Source organism: Podarcis filfolensis (genome assembly GCF_964270895.1).
Source record: "Podarcis filfolensis genome assembly, chromosome: 7".
Taxonomy (NCBI): Eukaryota; Metazoa; Chordata; class Lepidosauria; order Squamata; family Lacertidae; genus Podarcis; species Podarcis filfolensis.
In genome coordinates this window covers 39217296-39233626 of record NC_139603.1, presented here as the reverse complement: position 1 = coordinate 39233626, position 16331 = coordinate 39217296, and the positions used below count along the sequence as shown (strand labels likewise).

At 39.4% G+C, this 16331-nt stretch overlaps 1 protein-coding gene across 1 annotated transcript in view; it reads right to left on the bottom strand.

Annotated features, from left to right (window-relative positions):
- Positions 1 to 439: 439 nt before the first annotated feature.
- Positions 440 to 16331, bottom strand: part of RTTN (rotatin) — a 91954-nt gene continuing 76062 nt past the window's right edge. Inside the window, exons 42-49 of the mRNA XM_083622448.1 lie at positions 14241 to 14338; positions 12980 to 13060; positions 12384 to 12510; positions 8192 to 8394; positions 6003 to 6270; positions 3770 to 3873; positions 2137 to 2206; positions 440 to 957 (exon numbers count right to left, since the gene is read on the bottom strand). Coding sequence (XP_083478574.1) covers positions 875 to 957; positions 2137 to 2206; positions 3770 to 3873; positions 6003 to 6270; positions 8192 to 8394; positions 12384 to 12510; positions 12980 to 13060; positions 14241 to 14338 — 1034 coding nt within the window. The 3' untranslated portion in view covers positions 440 to 874. The remainder of the gene's footprint in view (positions 958 to 2136; positions 2207 to 3769; positions 3874 to 6002; positions 6271 to 8191; positions 8395 to 12383; positions 12511 to 12979; positions 13061 to 14240; positions 14339 to 16331) is intronic.

Genomic DNA, 16331 nt, shown 5'->3' with positions numbered 1-16331 from the left:
CCCATGGACTGCAAGAAGATCAAACCTCTCCATTCTTAAGGAAATCAGCCCTGAGTGCTCACTGGAAGGAGAGATCGTGAAGCTGAGGCTCCAATACTTTGGCCACCTCGTGAGAAGAGAAGACTCCCTGGAAAAGACCCTGATGTTGGGAAAGATGGAGGGCACAAGGAGAAGGGGACTCTCCCCCGGTTGCCCTTTTCTGAAATGAATTTAAATGGATCTATGGTAGAACAAGACATGATGTTAGCATTTTGCAGCCCAAACTTTTCTGAAAGCCTTTGGCTAGCACTGATCTCAGTGGCTTTTCAGCATCTGCTTCATGAGGGAGAGGTAACACAGCCTGAGTACATTTCCTTCCGTATCTAGGCTGAATCACTGTACAGTAACAGCCAAGAGGCAGTCCTCCTTTTCTCACTGCAAGTGATAGTGCCAATCAACATTTTGGTGACATCTTTATTTATACAAGTTCAGACATTGTGGAAAAAATGTTCTACATCATTTATATTATAAGTGCTATGCCTCCTTATATATAATTAATACGCTTCAGCAGCGTGTCTTCTAAAAGCAAACATGTGTAAAGACGCTGCAAAAAGTGTGTGTAAAATGTATCAAAAATAAAAATATAATGTACATTGTTAAAAATCCATGCTTTATATTCCATTCTTTCCTTTGCCTCTTATAGCATCAAGGCACTGGAACAGGGTTGCCACAGACAAACACATTTTGTGGAGTTTCTGTGGCACAGGATCCTCAGTACAAAGAATTAACATAATTCTTTAGTGGTAGATTTCTTCCACTCAGTGGATTTAAGATTCCATTTGGGTTCTGGTGTCCTTCAAAAGGGGAGGGAACCAGCTCTGCAACACTGCTACTGTTAGCTATTGAGAAGCAGCACAAGGGCTTCCAGGCATTTGAAGTGATAGGCATCTTGCTGGTTTTCTTGTTGTTGCTGAAGAGCTAAAAGAGAGAGAGAGAGAGAGAGAGAGAGAGAGAGAGAGAGAGAGAGAGAGAGAGAGAAGAGAGAACCGCACACATCACATCAGGTGTTTGCAATTTATCTATCTGATAATTAAAAGTAACATTAAAAAGGCAGGTCCTTCTAAACTTTTGTATTTTTTTTAAAGCAACAATCAGTTCTAATAAGCCTTTGGTTTCAGAAAGCATACTACCATAATTGGTTTATAGCAGCACATGCCAGATCACTGATTTATCTGGCTCATTGAGGTAGGTCTACACTGATTAGAGAGGCTGGGGGTTCCCACCCCTGGCCTATACAAACTAGCAGCAACTCTCCAGGGTTCTAGAAAGTGAGTGTTTACCAACCTTGCCTGATGCCAGAGACCGAACCTGGCGCCTTTCCCATGCAAAGCATATGTTCTAGTACCAAGCTAAACTCTTCCCCAAATCGCCCAACAATAATTTTATATAACTAATGCTGGAAATCACATTTGAGATCATGACTGGCCCCCTTGATCAAACTACTGTAAGCAGAGCTCTCAAAAGCAGGCTCTGTGAAAATGTTTATGGAAGGAACTTTGGTCTAGTGAAGGCTCCCACTGGAGTACAAGGAGACTCAAGAACTACCACTCATGCTTCTCCCCTGGGCAACCCAACCCTACAGAGCAGGCTTCCATGTCCACTAAAGGAAGCTTAGTAAGGGTCTAAGCCAGTCTGAGTCTTTCTCAGAATTAAACTTAATATGCTCATGACATGCAAGATTCTATTCAAAAGGCTAATTTTGACTGTGCCTTTTCTCTAAGATTTTAGGCAATATGCAATGGGGAAAAGCTATGGCAAGTACACAGATATATCCAATATTCAGTACTAACACACTAAGCTAGTTCATGTAAAAAGGTTTTTCTTTTTTCTTTTAAGGCACATTATGAATGTCAAAAGTACAGTCCAAAGAACACAAAGCTTCAGGAAGTTTGTTGACATTGCTGCAAACCTGTGCGCACTTCCTTTTGGAGCAAGCTCCACTGAACTCAGTGGGATTCATTTACAATAGTACTGCATACTATGTGTTTGTTTCTGTGGTCCACACTGAATATTGATGAGCTGTTTGCAAAACAATCCCCGCATCAGCTGCTACTCCTTTTGAGATGGAAAACCAAATTTTCTCTATTAAAAACGTACTTTTCTTGACTGAAAGGAAGGCGTCGTCTATTCTTCTTTTTATTGATGGGTTCTTCAAAGTCACTTTTGCCTGTAGCACAAAGAAAGAATAATCCAATGACTGTATTAACTCCCCCGTGCCGATGCTCTTAAGATCATTCCTTCTCCTTGGCAGTCATTTATTGGCAGCAGGCCACAAAGCTATGACATTCAGAAACTTAAGAATGCAACATGTGAGCACACCATTGTGCATAGCGCTGTGGGGCAGAGGAGGGGGGAAGAGACCAGAGTTCAATGAAATGCAGCCAATAAAAGGAGCCACAATCTCCCTGAACATGGCTGTTTGCAAAGCTCAGCATAACAGAAAGTTCCTCTTTGAATATTAAGATGCTGTGTGACACACTTGCCAACTTCTTGCTGGATGCAGTGGTGCTGGAATGAGCATAGGGCTGTCTGTTACATGACAATAAGGAGCGTATTTTAAAGCCATGCATCACATAACCTACAATAAGATGCATTATGCTGCCATTTATCAGTGATAATTTGATGCATTATGTACCTCGCAGCTTGCATTCAGAGGCTGAGAGCGGAGGAAGAATATGTGCTTTCAGAAACAGACACCATTTCCTTTTTAATAGCATTTGGAGTTCCACTAAGTGTAATTGGGTGCAGAACAGAAATGTTTTTTCATACTCTGGCATAAACAGGAAAACGGAACCCAGAACAGGGTTCTGAAAACAGGTAATTACAGTACTTAGTTCTCAAGGATTCTGTAAGCTTCAGGGGTGCTTAACAGGTGAGGGTGTATCAGAACCACAGAGCTGAAGAAATTATTAAAATGCTCTACACTTCTGCATCAAACTTCTTGAAGCTTTAAAGAGTTTGAAATGGTGATCTTAACCTTATTAGCTGCCATGCAGTGGATGCTTTCTTAGAGATCACTGACCTGGACTTCCTTAAACTTTGGCCAATGGCTTAAGATGCATGATGCTAAGGAATACTCACAAACACTCCAACTTCTCAGGAAGAAGTTGTCAGAAACAAAATGGCCCTAGGACCAGTTTCTGTGAGAAGGCAGTTTTCAGTATGGCTGGGATTAAAGCATCCCACACGCTAGTTCTACTATACTGGCAGGGCAAGGATGGATGGGCAAGGTAAACACTGGGAAGCTAACTGGTAGGCAGAAGGTAAGCACCCTTGGGGAAAGATTGTAAGTATGGCAATAGAATAAAAAGAGAAAGTGGGATACAGGCTGAATGGAAAGAATCCCAATGTAAGACTTGCTATTTCATGGGAATAAGGAATTTAACAATTGTCAAGATTAGATCCTGTGCTTTTATGCAAAACACAGAAATGAAGAATTTCTCCAACTGTGGCCTCTCTCATTATAGCAGCATGTTGATTGGCAATCCAAAGGGGTCATTGACTTGGGGGTGCTAAATATGTATTAAATGACTGAAGACCTGCCAATTTTGCTGCAAGCTTTCATTTTTAAAAATGATGTACAGTCTTATTGACCATGCTAATGAAAAGGTAAGATATATAATGTAAAACATAAGAAAAAGCTACAAAGCTTCGGTGAATACATGTCAAAAGAGAGACATCCAGTCTTTTTTTTTAAAAAAAAAAAAAAAACAGAACCCAGAACACTAACCTTCTGATAATTGTGAAGCAAAGCCCAAAGTGCAGATGCTCCTATTCTTCGAGCTACAGGATTATCACTTTCTAGACAGTCAGATAGCAGTGCAATGGCTTTATCTACAAGGAAGACAAAAGACCACACATGCACCAAACAAAAGGACATTATATCATCGTTTCAGCTTCTCCAGTTCACTCCCGTGGATAATTTGTCTCTTTTTTCTCTGGTAAATATTACAACTGTACGTACAGTAGGTTTATATCATCAGAATAATTTATTTTCAACTAATCACTCCTGACTTCTGCCATTAGAAAGTGTTCTTTGTAAAAATAAATCTGAATTAAATTTCATGTAAAGCCAAGAAACTGCAGGTATCTTAATTATGAAGCAGGCATTCTAATTAGCTAGGAGACCCAAAAATTGTGGGAAAGAGATGGGTACATCACTGCTTTTATTACAATCAAGCAGCATATAAATTCTGTTAAATAATAAAAAAAATAGTATATGCTTTAGTAAAAGCCAAGCGGGTAGGAATTAAGACACTGACAATCTTAACCCACCTGCACTGGCAAAAACCCATTATTCTGCTGCTTCTTGCACATGCTTTTCTGTCTTCAAAACGTACCTACACACTTGGCATTCCATTATCACCATGTTCAGAATATTAGGATTCTGTTCTATTATATTTAAAGCAGATTATGGAGCTGAATAATGATTGCCTAAGAAAGGTTTCCAAGTATGAAGGTAATTGTAGATCGAAACTGTTAAGAGTTCTGTTAGAAAGTAACATGTAGCTTCATCTGTTGCCCCCTCCCCCTATGAGAAACCTTGCAACATATAAAAAATATGTTTCATTGCATTGCTTCCACTACATGTGTGTACACACATGCACACACACACCATATGATCACAAAACATGTGCAGGTTTCTTATGGATCCATTTAGCTGGGGTCTAATTTGCAGTGACGTAAGAATGCTTTTTCCATTAAAATGCTAACCCCTATCTAGGCACAATTCAAAGTGACTATCTATGACAGGCCTAGGCAAACTTGGCCCTCCAGATGTTTTGGGACTACAATTCCCATCATCCCTGACCACTGGTCCTGTTAGCTAGGGATGGTGGGAATTGTATTCCCAAAATATCTGGAGGGCCGAGTTTGCATATGCCTGATCTATGAAGTCCTAAACAGCTGAGGACCAAGTTATATGAAGGACTGTGCTGTACCACTGCACTTCCTAACCTTGGGTCCCCAGATGTTATTGAACTACAACCCACCTCCCCTCCTTGAGCACTGAGGTTGATGGGAGTTGTAGTCCTACAACATCCAGGGAACAGAGGTTGGGAAAGGCTGTGGTAGAGGACAGCCCTTATTATCACATGAGCCTGCCTAGTCATTCTGGGTGTTCCTCACCAAACATAGGCAGCAGGTGATTCGGTAGCGATGGTCCACATGTGAAAAGCTGCCTGATGCCAAGCAAAGTACTTTATAATACAAACACTCAGGCATTCCAATATGTTTCATAGTAGGATGTAACTTGTTTTTCTAGCTGGGTTATTTTTTTCTAATTTTACAGATTTTATAGCCACTGTAGTGCAACTTTATGCTATTCTTTCACTTTTACTGTACATGTTTTCTGATTTTAAGTTGCACACAATTTGGAGCTTAGCACTAAAGGGTAGTGCCTAAGTTCTTTAAATAAATTATTTGTTGGCATGCCACAGCATATGATAAATTTATTTCAGGAGTGCCCTAGCCAACTCCCTGCTCTAGAGTTCCAAAATGCTCAATTAGCAACTGTATAAATTTAATTAACACACAGTTCTCAATCAAGTTTAATCATATATAAAATCTGACATACCGTAGATTCCGGTGTATTAGGTGACAGGGCGTATTAGACGACCCCCCAAATTGGCAGCTGCAATTTGGGGGTTTGTCATAAAAGCCCAGTCGCCTAATACGCTGGGCAGCTCCACGCCGGGAGAAAGCCGCCCGGCGCGGAGCGGAGCCCGCCGCCACTGCTGCTTCGGAGCCACCACAGCAGCAGTGGGAGGTGGGCTCCGCTCCGTGCCACCTATACCCAGCGTATAAGACGACCCCTGACTTTTTAACCTCTTTTCCAGGGTTAAAAAGTCGTCTTATACGCCGGAATCTACGGTACTCACCAAGGTTAATATATATGGCAATTTATCATTACCATAAAATAGCATAGCTGTATCATGGCAACACTTTAAACAATCAGTACCTACCATTAGCCAGTATCTTGGATTTGTTGACTGGGTTAAAGCAGGTGTTGTGCAGAATCAGAAGGATCGTATATGGATGGCTTCGGTGTTTGTACTTGGCCATCTCTATAAGCTGATCTAAGCTACCATTCAGCTTCACAATCATTTGCTGCCCATCTTCTCCAAATGATAAATTCAAGAGGAGTTTCAGCCAAGCAACAGCCAGGGGACCAAGGCTTTTGTTTCCTCCTTTTGGCAATGATAGTGACAAAAAGTTCTGCAGAAAGTTACTCTAGAATATGACAGGGGCAAAAGCATACCACGTTATTGAAGAACACCATTTCACAGTTCTTCTGTGAAACACATTTCCTCCCTCAAATAAGCTATTTCTCCAAAACCTTTGATCTAGAAACACTGTTCTGCAGTTTTGATAAATTAGCTCTTCCTCCCAAGTGACCCTTCAAATCGTAGCATATTTTCATCTATTGCTTCAGCCTGACCATCGCTTCAGTGAATGACCTCAGCCTACACAAAACAGAACAGAATGAACATACGATTTGCCCAAACTTCCTGAAATTATGAAAAATGCAACACTAGCCTGAAACTAGAATGCTGTTTTCATAACAGATATTAATAATGCAGTCAGTAAAAATAAATAAATAAAATCCTCCTCTTCCTACACTGTTCAGTCAATCCAGTTTATGCATTATACTCTGGGAACATTATTGCCATCAGATGTGTTAATACTGAGCTATACTCAACCCTCATGGCAGACAAGTGTCATTAAGCAGGTGATTAGTACATACTAATTTAAGACTTAGTTACTTCAGCAAGCTTAACATATGAATCATTATTTTTTAAATAACTTTCTGATCAGCTGACCCATTTTTGTATTTCTGCCTCTTTATTTTATTCTGTTACATTTCATTTGACATTCTGTAAACCGAATTTTTGGTATAGAAATCAAGCAATAATACTAATAGCAAAGTCAAAAGTAGTTTTAAGTGTGGAATGCTGTACTATGCCAACCAACTTATCGAGACCAGAAGGAAGGACACAATCAATTCCCATTTCTGCTCTGCTTGATGGGCAAAAGGAATAGAGACTATTATTTCCTTGTTCCACTCATTGTCTTGCTCTAAGAAGCAGTAAAGATCGTGAGCTCACAGATGAGGGAGGGAATTGCCCTAATGATTAAGTGCTTTATAGTTTCCGACAGCGTTCATCAAGCATAAGCAGGAAATTACTGTATTATTCAAAAGAGAATTATTGCATCAAAGCAAGCCAATCATTTCTGGAAAAAGGCACATCCCATGCTTTTCATTTTTGAGATAACAATACTGACATTTTTTTCAAAGCAGCAAAGAATGTAAATGAAGATCAAGGGATAGAGGCCCACCTTTTTACAAAAAGCAATGTTGACACATGACAAAGTATATTGACAGTGCATATAATTAATGTCTAAATGTATTGGAGCCGTATGCAAATATTGTCCTAATTATTTTACTTTACGATGTGCAACATAGAAAACTGGTGAGTAGGGTACAGCAGTTGAAACAGCAGCTAGGAAAACAGTGTGCACAATATAGCAATGAGGAAGCAATCCTATAGCAAGATATTCCAGGATAAGGGTCCATTAATATCAATCCATTAATTTCAATGGATCTACACTGAGCAAAGTTAGTTGAATACAACCCATAGTCTTTAAATTAGGCTTGTATGCAAAATCAGTAACTAAATTATGCCTATACTACAATTCTTTTCTTTTTTTAAAAAAATAAATAATGTCCTGTGACAAAAAAATCATGTATAGTAGTTGTTGTTGTTTTTGCAAATTGTCATAACCAACAATTAAATTACATGGATGAATAATAGAAAACAGCTTTTTTTTCAAAACTTCATTGTTGTTGATGATAACTGTATCATCTTACAATCCCTATATGTGGGCTTTTGAGGAGTGTGCACTAACATACTGCTTATTCACTTTAAGCCATAATTTAAAATAAACTATGGTTTAATGTGATGTATGAACCAAGCCTATGTTTGCTATGCCTTTCCCCATAACTTACCCTCCAATTCATCATCCTAAGCATCATTCTTCTGTTCACAAATTTTTGCTTGGTTCAGATCACATAATTGTCTTAACATCTTCACTTGGGTTTGTGCAAAACCTAAACTTTTTTGTGAAGTTTAGAAATAAAATGTATGCATACCTTCTGAAGAACACCCTTGCAGTCATGAGATACAACGGCGTTAGCCAGAAGATTAAAGGTCATCTGCTGGATTGTGCTGTTCTCGGCTGGGGTTTGGGCAGCCAACTTCACAATGCTATGCATTAGAGAGTTTCCAGCTGCTGTTCGTTGGGCTGTTTGAAGAGGAGACAATCCACTGCTTGCCAAACACAGAGAACCACAGCCTTCAAAGATGGAACCACAGTTGCATTTAACCATCAGGAAAAACATATACATATACAGTTTCCATAAATACATGTATCCTTTTCGTATAAAAATGTAATCTTATCAATTTCATTATGATTTATGAAATATGTATTTTAAAAACAACATACCAAGACCTATGAATGAACCATTGAAGTACTTATACAGCCTTTTTTATCAGCTTTCTACTAAAATTATTGTAAGTTGATCAGAGAAGAAAATTTATGCTTCAAGCTTCTTCTCAATAAGAAGTACATTAAATTTGGGTCAGTTAAAATAACCAGAAACGGTTTGTGCATGTACATATCTAGATACACTTCCATACAATAAAGAATTACAAATAGGATATTTAGTTTTCATGATAATACTGGTGATTTTGTAATGTTTCTATCACATTTGCTTTTATTTTCTTTCTTCGGGTTAGAAGTATTCGGACAGTCCATGGACCAATAATACCCTATTTAAAATGTCTAGATGTCTTTAACAGAATTCCGAGAACAAATTGTATTCAGTTTTTAGAAGATGGTCCTTCAGAACAACATTGCTGTTTGTCCTTGCCTTCTGTTTCAGGGGATCAAGCCAGCTGCTTCCTGCAAGCAGGGCATTCCATCACATCCCCACTGTTTCCTAAATCACTCTTCCCAGTAATCTGTGGCTACAAAACATGATCAGTTCTCATCAGGCTACTTAGTCCTCTTAGGGTTTCTTCCCCCACCTGCAGGGTTCCCCTCAGCATGTTGATATTTCCCTTCTCCTGTTCCAGTGGCCCCAAGTCCTTTTGGCACACACCACCTAAGTTTGGTGTTAGAGGGAGCAAATCATGATTTTAAAAAGTAGCACTGGAGGTGGAGAACAAGTGCTTTTACAATTGTATAATTGTAACTATACAATTTACTGCCAGAATATTTAGTAATGGGATTAGACATTAGAGAATAGATATCCCAGATGCTGTTAGATGGGGCAGCTAAATGTTCTCAATGTCCAGAGGCAGTTGTCAGGTGCTGGGGACAAACTGGGGTGGGTGGATGGGTGATGTCTTCATGCCGTTTTGTGAGTACTCCTGAGACACCTCTGCACTGCCACTGCCGCAAACAGAATTTGGACTAGGTGGAAAGTTGGCCTGATCCAATTTTAAGTGCATTTTGGATAAAGCATATATTAATGCAATCTACAAATTTTATTAGTGGCAAATATAATTTATCTTCATAAAACTCTTGACATAAATGCATTAATAATTTTCCACCATCAAATCTTGGAAATCTAATCACGTAAAGCTTGTTAAATAAAGAGCTGCAAAGATGAGCCACTTGAGGCTTCAGTGAGAGGCAACAAATAAATTGAAAACATAATAAGACTTCTTAAAGAGATCACACCCACTTAATTTTTGCACTGTTTGAGCATGAACATTGTTTAATTATAACCCAAACAATTTAGGATGCTGAAACTCACTATTAGTGGTTTCCTGCCCACACAAGGGTCCTTCTGTGCTTTGTAAGAGATTCTCTTTTTAACTGGTAACTGCCCCCACAGTACTCCTCAAATCAGTTTAGAATAAGCAGAGCAGTTTCTTCATCCCCTTCCTTGAAACCTGAAAGCCTCTCAAGTTATTCCCAGCCAAATTGACCCCTGGTGTACCTCTGGATTTCAGGAAAACTGAGAAAACTACATTTCATAATTGCTCCTGATGCTTGGATTCCTACCACAGCAGTATCAAGCCCTGGAAGGGTGTGAGGGGGAAAACAACACACAGAGAACAGATCTCTCCTTCCCACAACCAGTAAACTGGTGGGTAGTTGGGGACTTATAGATGGGTAAGATAAAGCTGGAGTGAAGTTATTTTCTGAATCAGATTAAAATCCAAGCCAGAGAAGAACCTGAGGGTCACAATACTCATCTCATATTTGAGGTGAGCATTTTGAGTTGCCAAGGAGTTATAAAATTCAGAGACATCTCTAGTAGTAATAGTTTTGCACTGGTGCACTTTTGCACAGGAAAGGTCCCAGAATATGCCTTGAGGAACGTAATTTGGCTTAATGTATGAATAAAAATTGGTTTGCAGACATGGGCTCCTAGCCATGGCCATGACCCTAAATGCTATTGCAAGCATGCTTAAGGTAATGGCCTGCCCAGTTGAATTGAAGTATTTTCTTTGAATATGCTCTGCTGCATTACAGTCTGTGTTTGAGTGTCTTCTCAGTTTAGTTTGAAAAACTGAAGGCTGTTGTTTGAGAACATAAGTCTAAAGCCCACCTCAGGCATGCAGAACCTTGGACATGCACAGCTCTTCATTGCAATGTCTAGAAAGATAATTTAAATTGACTTAATGTTTTATAAGACTACCAGGAAATTAAAGCTACTTCTGTAATGATGTGCCTAGAAACCAGTCTTCAGAATCTATTCACAACAGAAATGGAAGGTTGTGTGTCTTAATATTTCAATTGATGTTACTGTATTTTGTATGCTGTATACCACATTGCTGAATTGTTATGATAGTGTGGTTTATTTAATATATAAAAGGCAAGGCTGTTTTTAAACAGAAATGCATTCATCTTCTATGACAACAGATCAAAATAAAATTTTCCACTCTTCCCAATCATGCTTTCAATTTAGATATATTCATACAAAAGTTGTCATAAATAGAAATATAAGCATCAACCTCATAGATACTAATTATAGGTTTATGTGGAAAACTGAACCACAGGAGACAAGAGTTCCTCATGTATTCACATACTTTAGATTCACTGAGCACATCAACTCATCACCCACATTAGAAAGTCAATGCTGCTATATGCAATGAAGTTCACTGTCCTTCTCCTCAAAACAATAGATGTCTGAAACTTTCATAGCCTGGGTTTCCTCCTATTCTGAAGCTATGCAGATGCCTACTCATGGTATTCTTATTTCCTGTAATGTAAAATCTAGCCATGCTAGGTGTAGGTATTTAATTTAGCAAAAATTATTTGGCTCTCCATACAGGTTCAGTCAGTGTACATCTCAAAAAAAGTATTATGAAAGGTATTGCTGATTGACAGAAAATTTGGTTGTTAACAGAATGTACCTATGGATGCTGTGTAGACACACTGTGCTTATATTACTATTTTGTGCTTATTCCTAAAATAAATTTTAAAAAACTGCTACGAGAGGAGAAAGTGGGTAGAAAAAAAGAATAAATGATATCAAAGGGTAGCCATATTATATACAAACACAGGGCCATAGTCAACTAACTTCTATACATAGTAGACCTACTGAAATTAATGATCATTTGGTCCATAAATTTCAATGGGTCTACTCTGAGCAAAAGTTAGTTGACCAAAAGTCAGCTGATGAAACAATCTCCCGGCATGCTATTGTGGGGTTCTCCCAACCCTCCAAAGCGGTGGGGGGTGGGGAGAAGGGGAGGGCCTGTTGCACTAGTGGGAGCCTTTGCACTGGGTTCTGTTAGCAAACAGGGTTAGTTGATTCCACTTTACAATATCTACCTATTCCTTTAAGGAAGTAGGCGTGCATGTTATATAAGTTTTCCAGTCATGTTTAGTAGGGAATTTGAAGAGGACTTTCACTTGCATAGCACAGGGACAGTAAAGGATAATGCACAAAACAAATGTTAACTGTAGTTTCCCCCTCACAGCTTTTGCTTGGATTAGTATTTTCTGGCGATTGTTCCAGTACAAAATATACCCGGTGGCCACACCACCAACATGTGCCCTTTGCCCTGGGAGGCATGGGGGCTCCCATCTCTGTCTTTTAAATGCTGAGGAAGACATTTTTATTACCAGCAGACTTTTCCTTGCAGAGGACTTGAGGTGTTGTTTAACTGTGATGTTTTTTCTGCAGCTCTTGCCTCTGTGGCATTTTTGGTTTTATTTTGAAGTGTTGTTAGCTGCCCTGCATAGCGTACAGGCACTAGAAGGGTGGAACACATATTTATATACAAATAAAGAAGTAAACAAAAGTCTGACTCGTCACCCACCTAAAGGATAGTTTGCCGTGTAGACACAGAGCAAATGCAGAGCTGTTTGCATCAGTGAGTCATCCATTAAAAGCCACGGCCACAGAGCGTGCAAAACAGAGATAAGGTGAGTTCCAAGGGCTGCTGCCTGTCGGACAGAGACAAGAGGACAGTGTAATACTGAAAAGCTACTTTCATAAGAGAAACTGTGAGTAAAAGTTAAAACCCTCACAACTAATGAATAGAAGCAGTGAGATACGGTACTAAAAGGCATACAATAATGTTTCATCTTGTGGCTAAGGAAATCGGCAACTGCATATTCGACCAAGCGGAGTATAGAGGCCATTTTGAGCTTACCACACTCAAATACAACAAAAAGTGTAAGTTCAGATTTACTGGGGGAGGGAAGGCCCACACTGCAACTTACATTCAGTAAAGAGAATCACCCCCCACCACCACCATACATCTTGGAATTTGTTGAAATTCCAGAAAATGGAATCCCCTGGATGTAATAAAGACAGAAGGAAGATTGTTCCAGAAGCTTCTGCTAGTGCTTGGAAGAGGTGCCTCCACCAACATTTTCAGCTGAAAGTTGCATGTGCCCCCACATCTCTTACTTTGCAGGATTCATTTCGAAAGAAGCAATTTCTTAGGAGCTGCATGACAAGCTTTATTTCTTTGCTGAGGTTATTATCATCCTAGTAGAACAAAAAGAAATAAAGAAAGTGATTTAGCATCAATATCTAACCAGAAACTGCTTTATATGACATATATAGCACCTTTTGCTTCTGGACTTATTTACCACACTGGAATTGCACCTGACCACCTTGCTTTCTAAGATGCTGGCATTCTAACTGTCTGTGGAAAAGATTATTGAATTTCAATAAGCTCATCTAACGCAGAAGAAGCATTTCAGCTCTACTGAACATAAAGGAAGAGCGATACAATATGGAATCCATAATGGAAGCTACGTTTTCAAACACAGCAAATTCACTGCATGGCAATAAAAGGGTTTGCTCTCAAAAGTGCAATGGAAAGGAACGAAAGTAAGGTGATAAACTGGGTAGGGGAAAGGACAAACAGCAACTTTCAAAAGGGCTCAACAGAAGTCTGCTCTTGCTCTTCTCTTTACATGTAATAAAAATGTAAGAATGTTATCAAGCAAGACCACACTGGGGGATTTGTAGTGCCACATCACAATCTTGGATTTCTATGAAATCAGGGCGGGGTGGGGGAGAAAAAGTGAAGACAGGTTGTTTAACAAAAGTGGCAATGGGGTGAGAGCTAAAAGGGAGAGACAATGAAAAGGATAAAGCATAAAACATTAATAGAATTTTGAGTAAAATTGACATGAAGGAAACTGAGAGGAAAATGGTGGCTTTAAACAATGGCAGAAGCTTGAATAAAGTACCTTCATTGTACAAAGGCACTATTTTATTTATTAAATTTCTATAGCACCCATCATCCAAGGATCATAGGGCAGTTTACAATATAAAACCATGAAAAGATTTAACAGAGTAACAAACAAAAACAATAACTCCCCCCCACCAGTTTAAAAGGCCACAGATTGTTTAATTAACCAAAGGCCTGGTATAAGAGGGATGTTTTCTCTTGGAACCTAAAGATATGTAGTCCCCAAATAAGCTTCACGGCCGAGTGTAGATTTGAACTCAAGATTCTCTGATCCCAGACCAACACACTAACCACTATGCCACACACTCTTTCTTAAGCCCCAAACACATTTACTCAGGAGTAAACCCCAATTACCATAGTGGGATTTACTTGTGCATAGACATGCACTGGATTGTACTCTGCAACATCAGTAGGAGAAACTCCAAACTTTTAATATCAATTTTGCAAATTTTCTTTTTTAATTACCTTTTTCCTTGGGACTGCTTTTCCAGGCCTCAAGGAGTCTAGGTTCAGTTGTGCATGAATGTGCTTTATCTGTTCCAAGCAGGTTTCTATTAGGTTGGCTGTAATGAAGAATGCACTCTATCAACAAACCTGCCTACACTCACATACAATGGTTATTCAGTTACAAACACTTTGGGTTACAAACTCCGCTAACCCAGAAGCAGTACCTTAGGTTACAAACTTTGCCTCAGGATGAGAACAGAAACTGTGCACCGGCAGCACGGCAGCAGCGGGAGGCCCCATTAGCGAAAGCGTGCCTCAGGTTAAGAACAGTTTCAGGTTAAGAACGGACCTCCGGAATGAATTAAGTTCGTAACCCAAGGTACCACAGTACTTGCAAAATGTGGAAGTATCAGACATTCTATCAGTAACCAACGAGTCACATTTTCTATTTTATTTTATATTGATGGAAGTACATTATATTATTTCTAGAACAACAACAACAACAAAATGTGTTCAGGTGACATACTGCATGCAAAATGACAAGCTTAAGTACCCAAAGCCTAATTAACATTTGAAGTTACTACATTTGAATTTAACTAAGCAATCAGTCCCCCTAATAGCAGACTCTAGGGAGGCATCGTCATTCTCAGGACATCCTGGCATTTGCAGATGGGTGGGAGAGAGAGTTAAAAAAACAAATAAAAATGGGGAGCCCCTCCCTAGTCCACAAAAGGAAACTAGACCATTGAGGAATGAGCATGCTCAGGGGCCAGCAGGAACTGTAGACTGTCCAGTGGAAATCTGTTTGCTATAGCCCCTAACAGCTTATAGCATCTTAGAGAAAGGTATGGCTAGCTTGCTGGATAAATCCTGTTACTTTGGGAGCATTTCAACGGGCAGTTAATATGTCTCACTTATTTTACAATTAGCTCATAGTTTAAAGAGTGTGTCTTCAATGTACAATTATTTCTTTTCTACGGAGTCAACTGACCAAGACACAACGGTAGGTTGAGAACCTACGCAACTCAGGCTCAAACCATTCACATCTTCGGCCCTGACATGAAAGTTTTGGGACTTGTTTTTTTTTACCACACATCTGGAAAGGGATTATTAAGTAAATTGCTTTGGTTCTGTAAATATGGATGTTATTGTTCTGTATGATTTTTCTTTTTAGAGACACTATGTAATATTTCGCTGGCTTTTCCTTAAACATGCTATCCTTATCAAATATTTAACCATACAAAAATGACATCATTAATTATCAGCAGGTACGCTGCTCAGTGTTAGGTTTCATTCACAGTGGAGTGAGGAGCTAGTCGCAGTGTGTAACTTTTTTTTTTTTTACCAATTCCTCCTTGCAGCCTCCTGTAAAGCCCCTTTGGCAGGAGGGGAGACCCTCCAGGACATGGGGAGGTGGTACAGGGGATCAGTAAAAACCATCTTCCACCACCCCCTTTCCTCCATTGGGGAGCTCTGCTGGGTCCTGGTTCTCTCTGTGAACTGAAGGAACCCATCCATCTGCAGAGGCACAAGTTTGGAACCAACCCACAAGGAATACCAATAACTGCTTTTATTTTGTTCTTATTTGCTCACTTGCAAGCAAGAGGAACGGCAACCCTCTGAGGTTGCTCAGGCATCAATAAATACTAGATCTTCCTGCCTGAACCTTAACATTGGTGCCACGGGAGACCTTTAAAATGGTTCTTCAAGTTTCTGAAGTAAACAGAGTGCTAAAATACATGCCGACATCAACCTTGTGTTTTCCCACCTAGACTGTACTGTCTAAATGCAAGGTTCTCCACAAGGGATTTACTCCGAGGCTCTCATAGATTCAAGGGCATTCAAAATGCACTGCTTGGTTATGGTGTGTCTATAAACAGGTTATTCAGGGCCAGGAGAAGATAATGAACACTTACAATTACAAATATGGATACGATTTTGACAGACTTTTTACATACAGAAACACAAAAGACACTAACGTGCATAAATTCAGAACTTCTAAAAATATCCGTCATTGAACCAGAACCACTTGAGCAGATAAGTCTGTTTAATGGTACCTATAAATGCATGACAAAATGAAAGCCAACTGTTGTGGTGCCATTTCTCTAG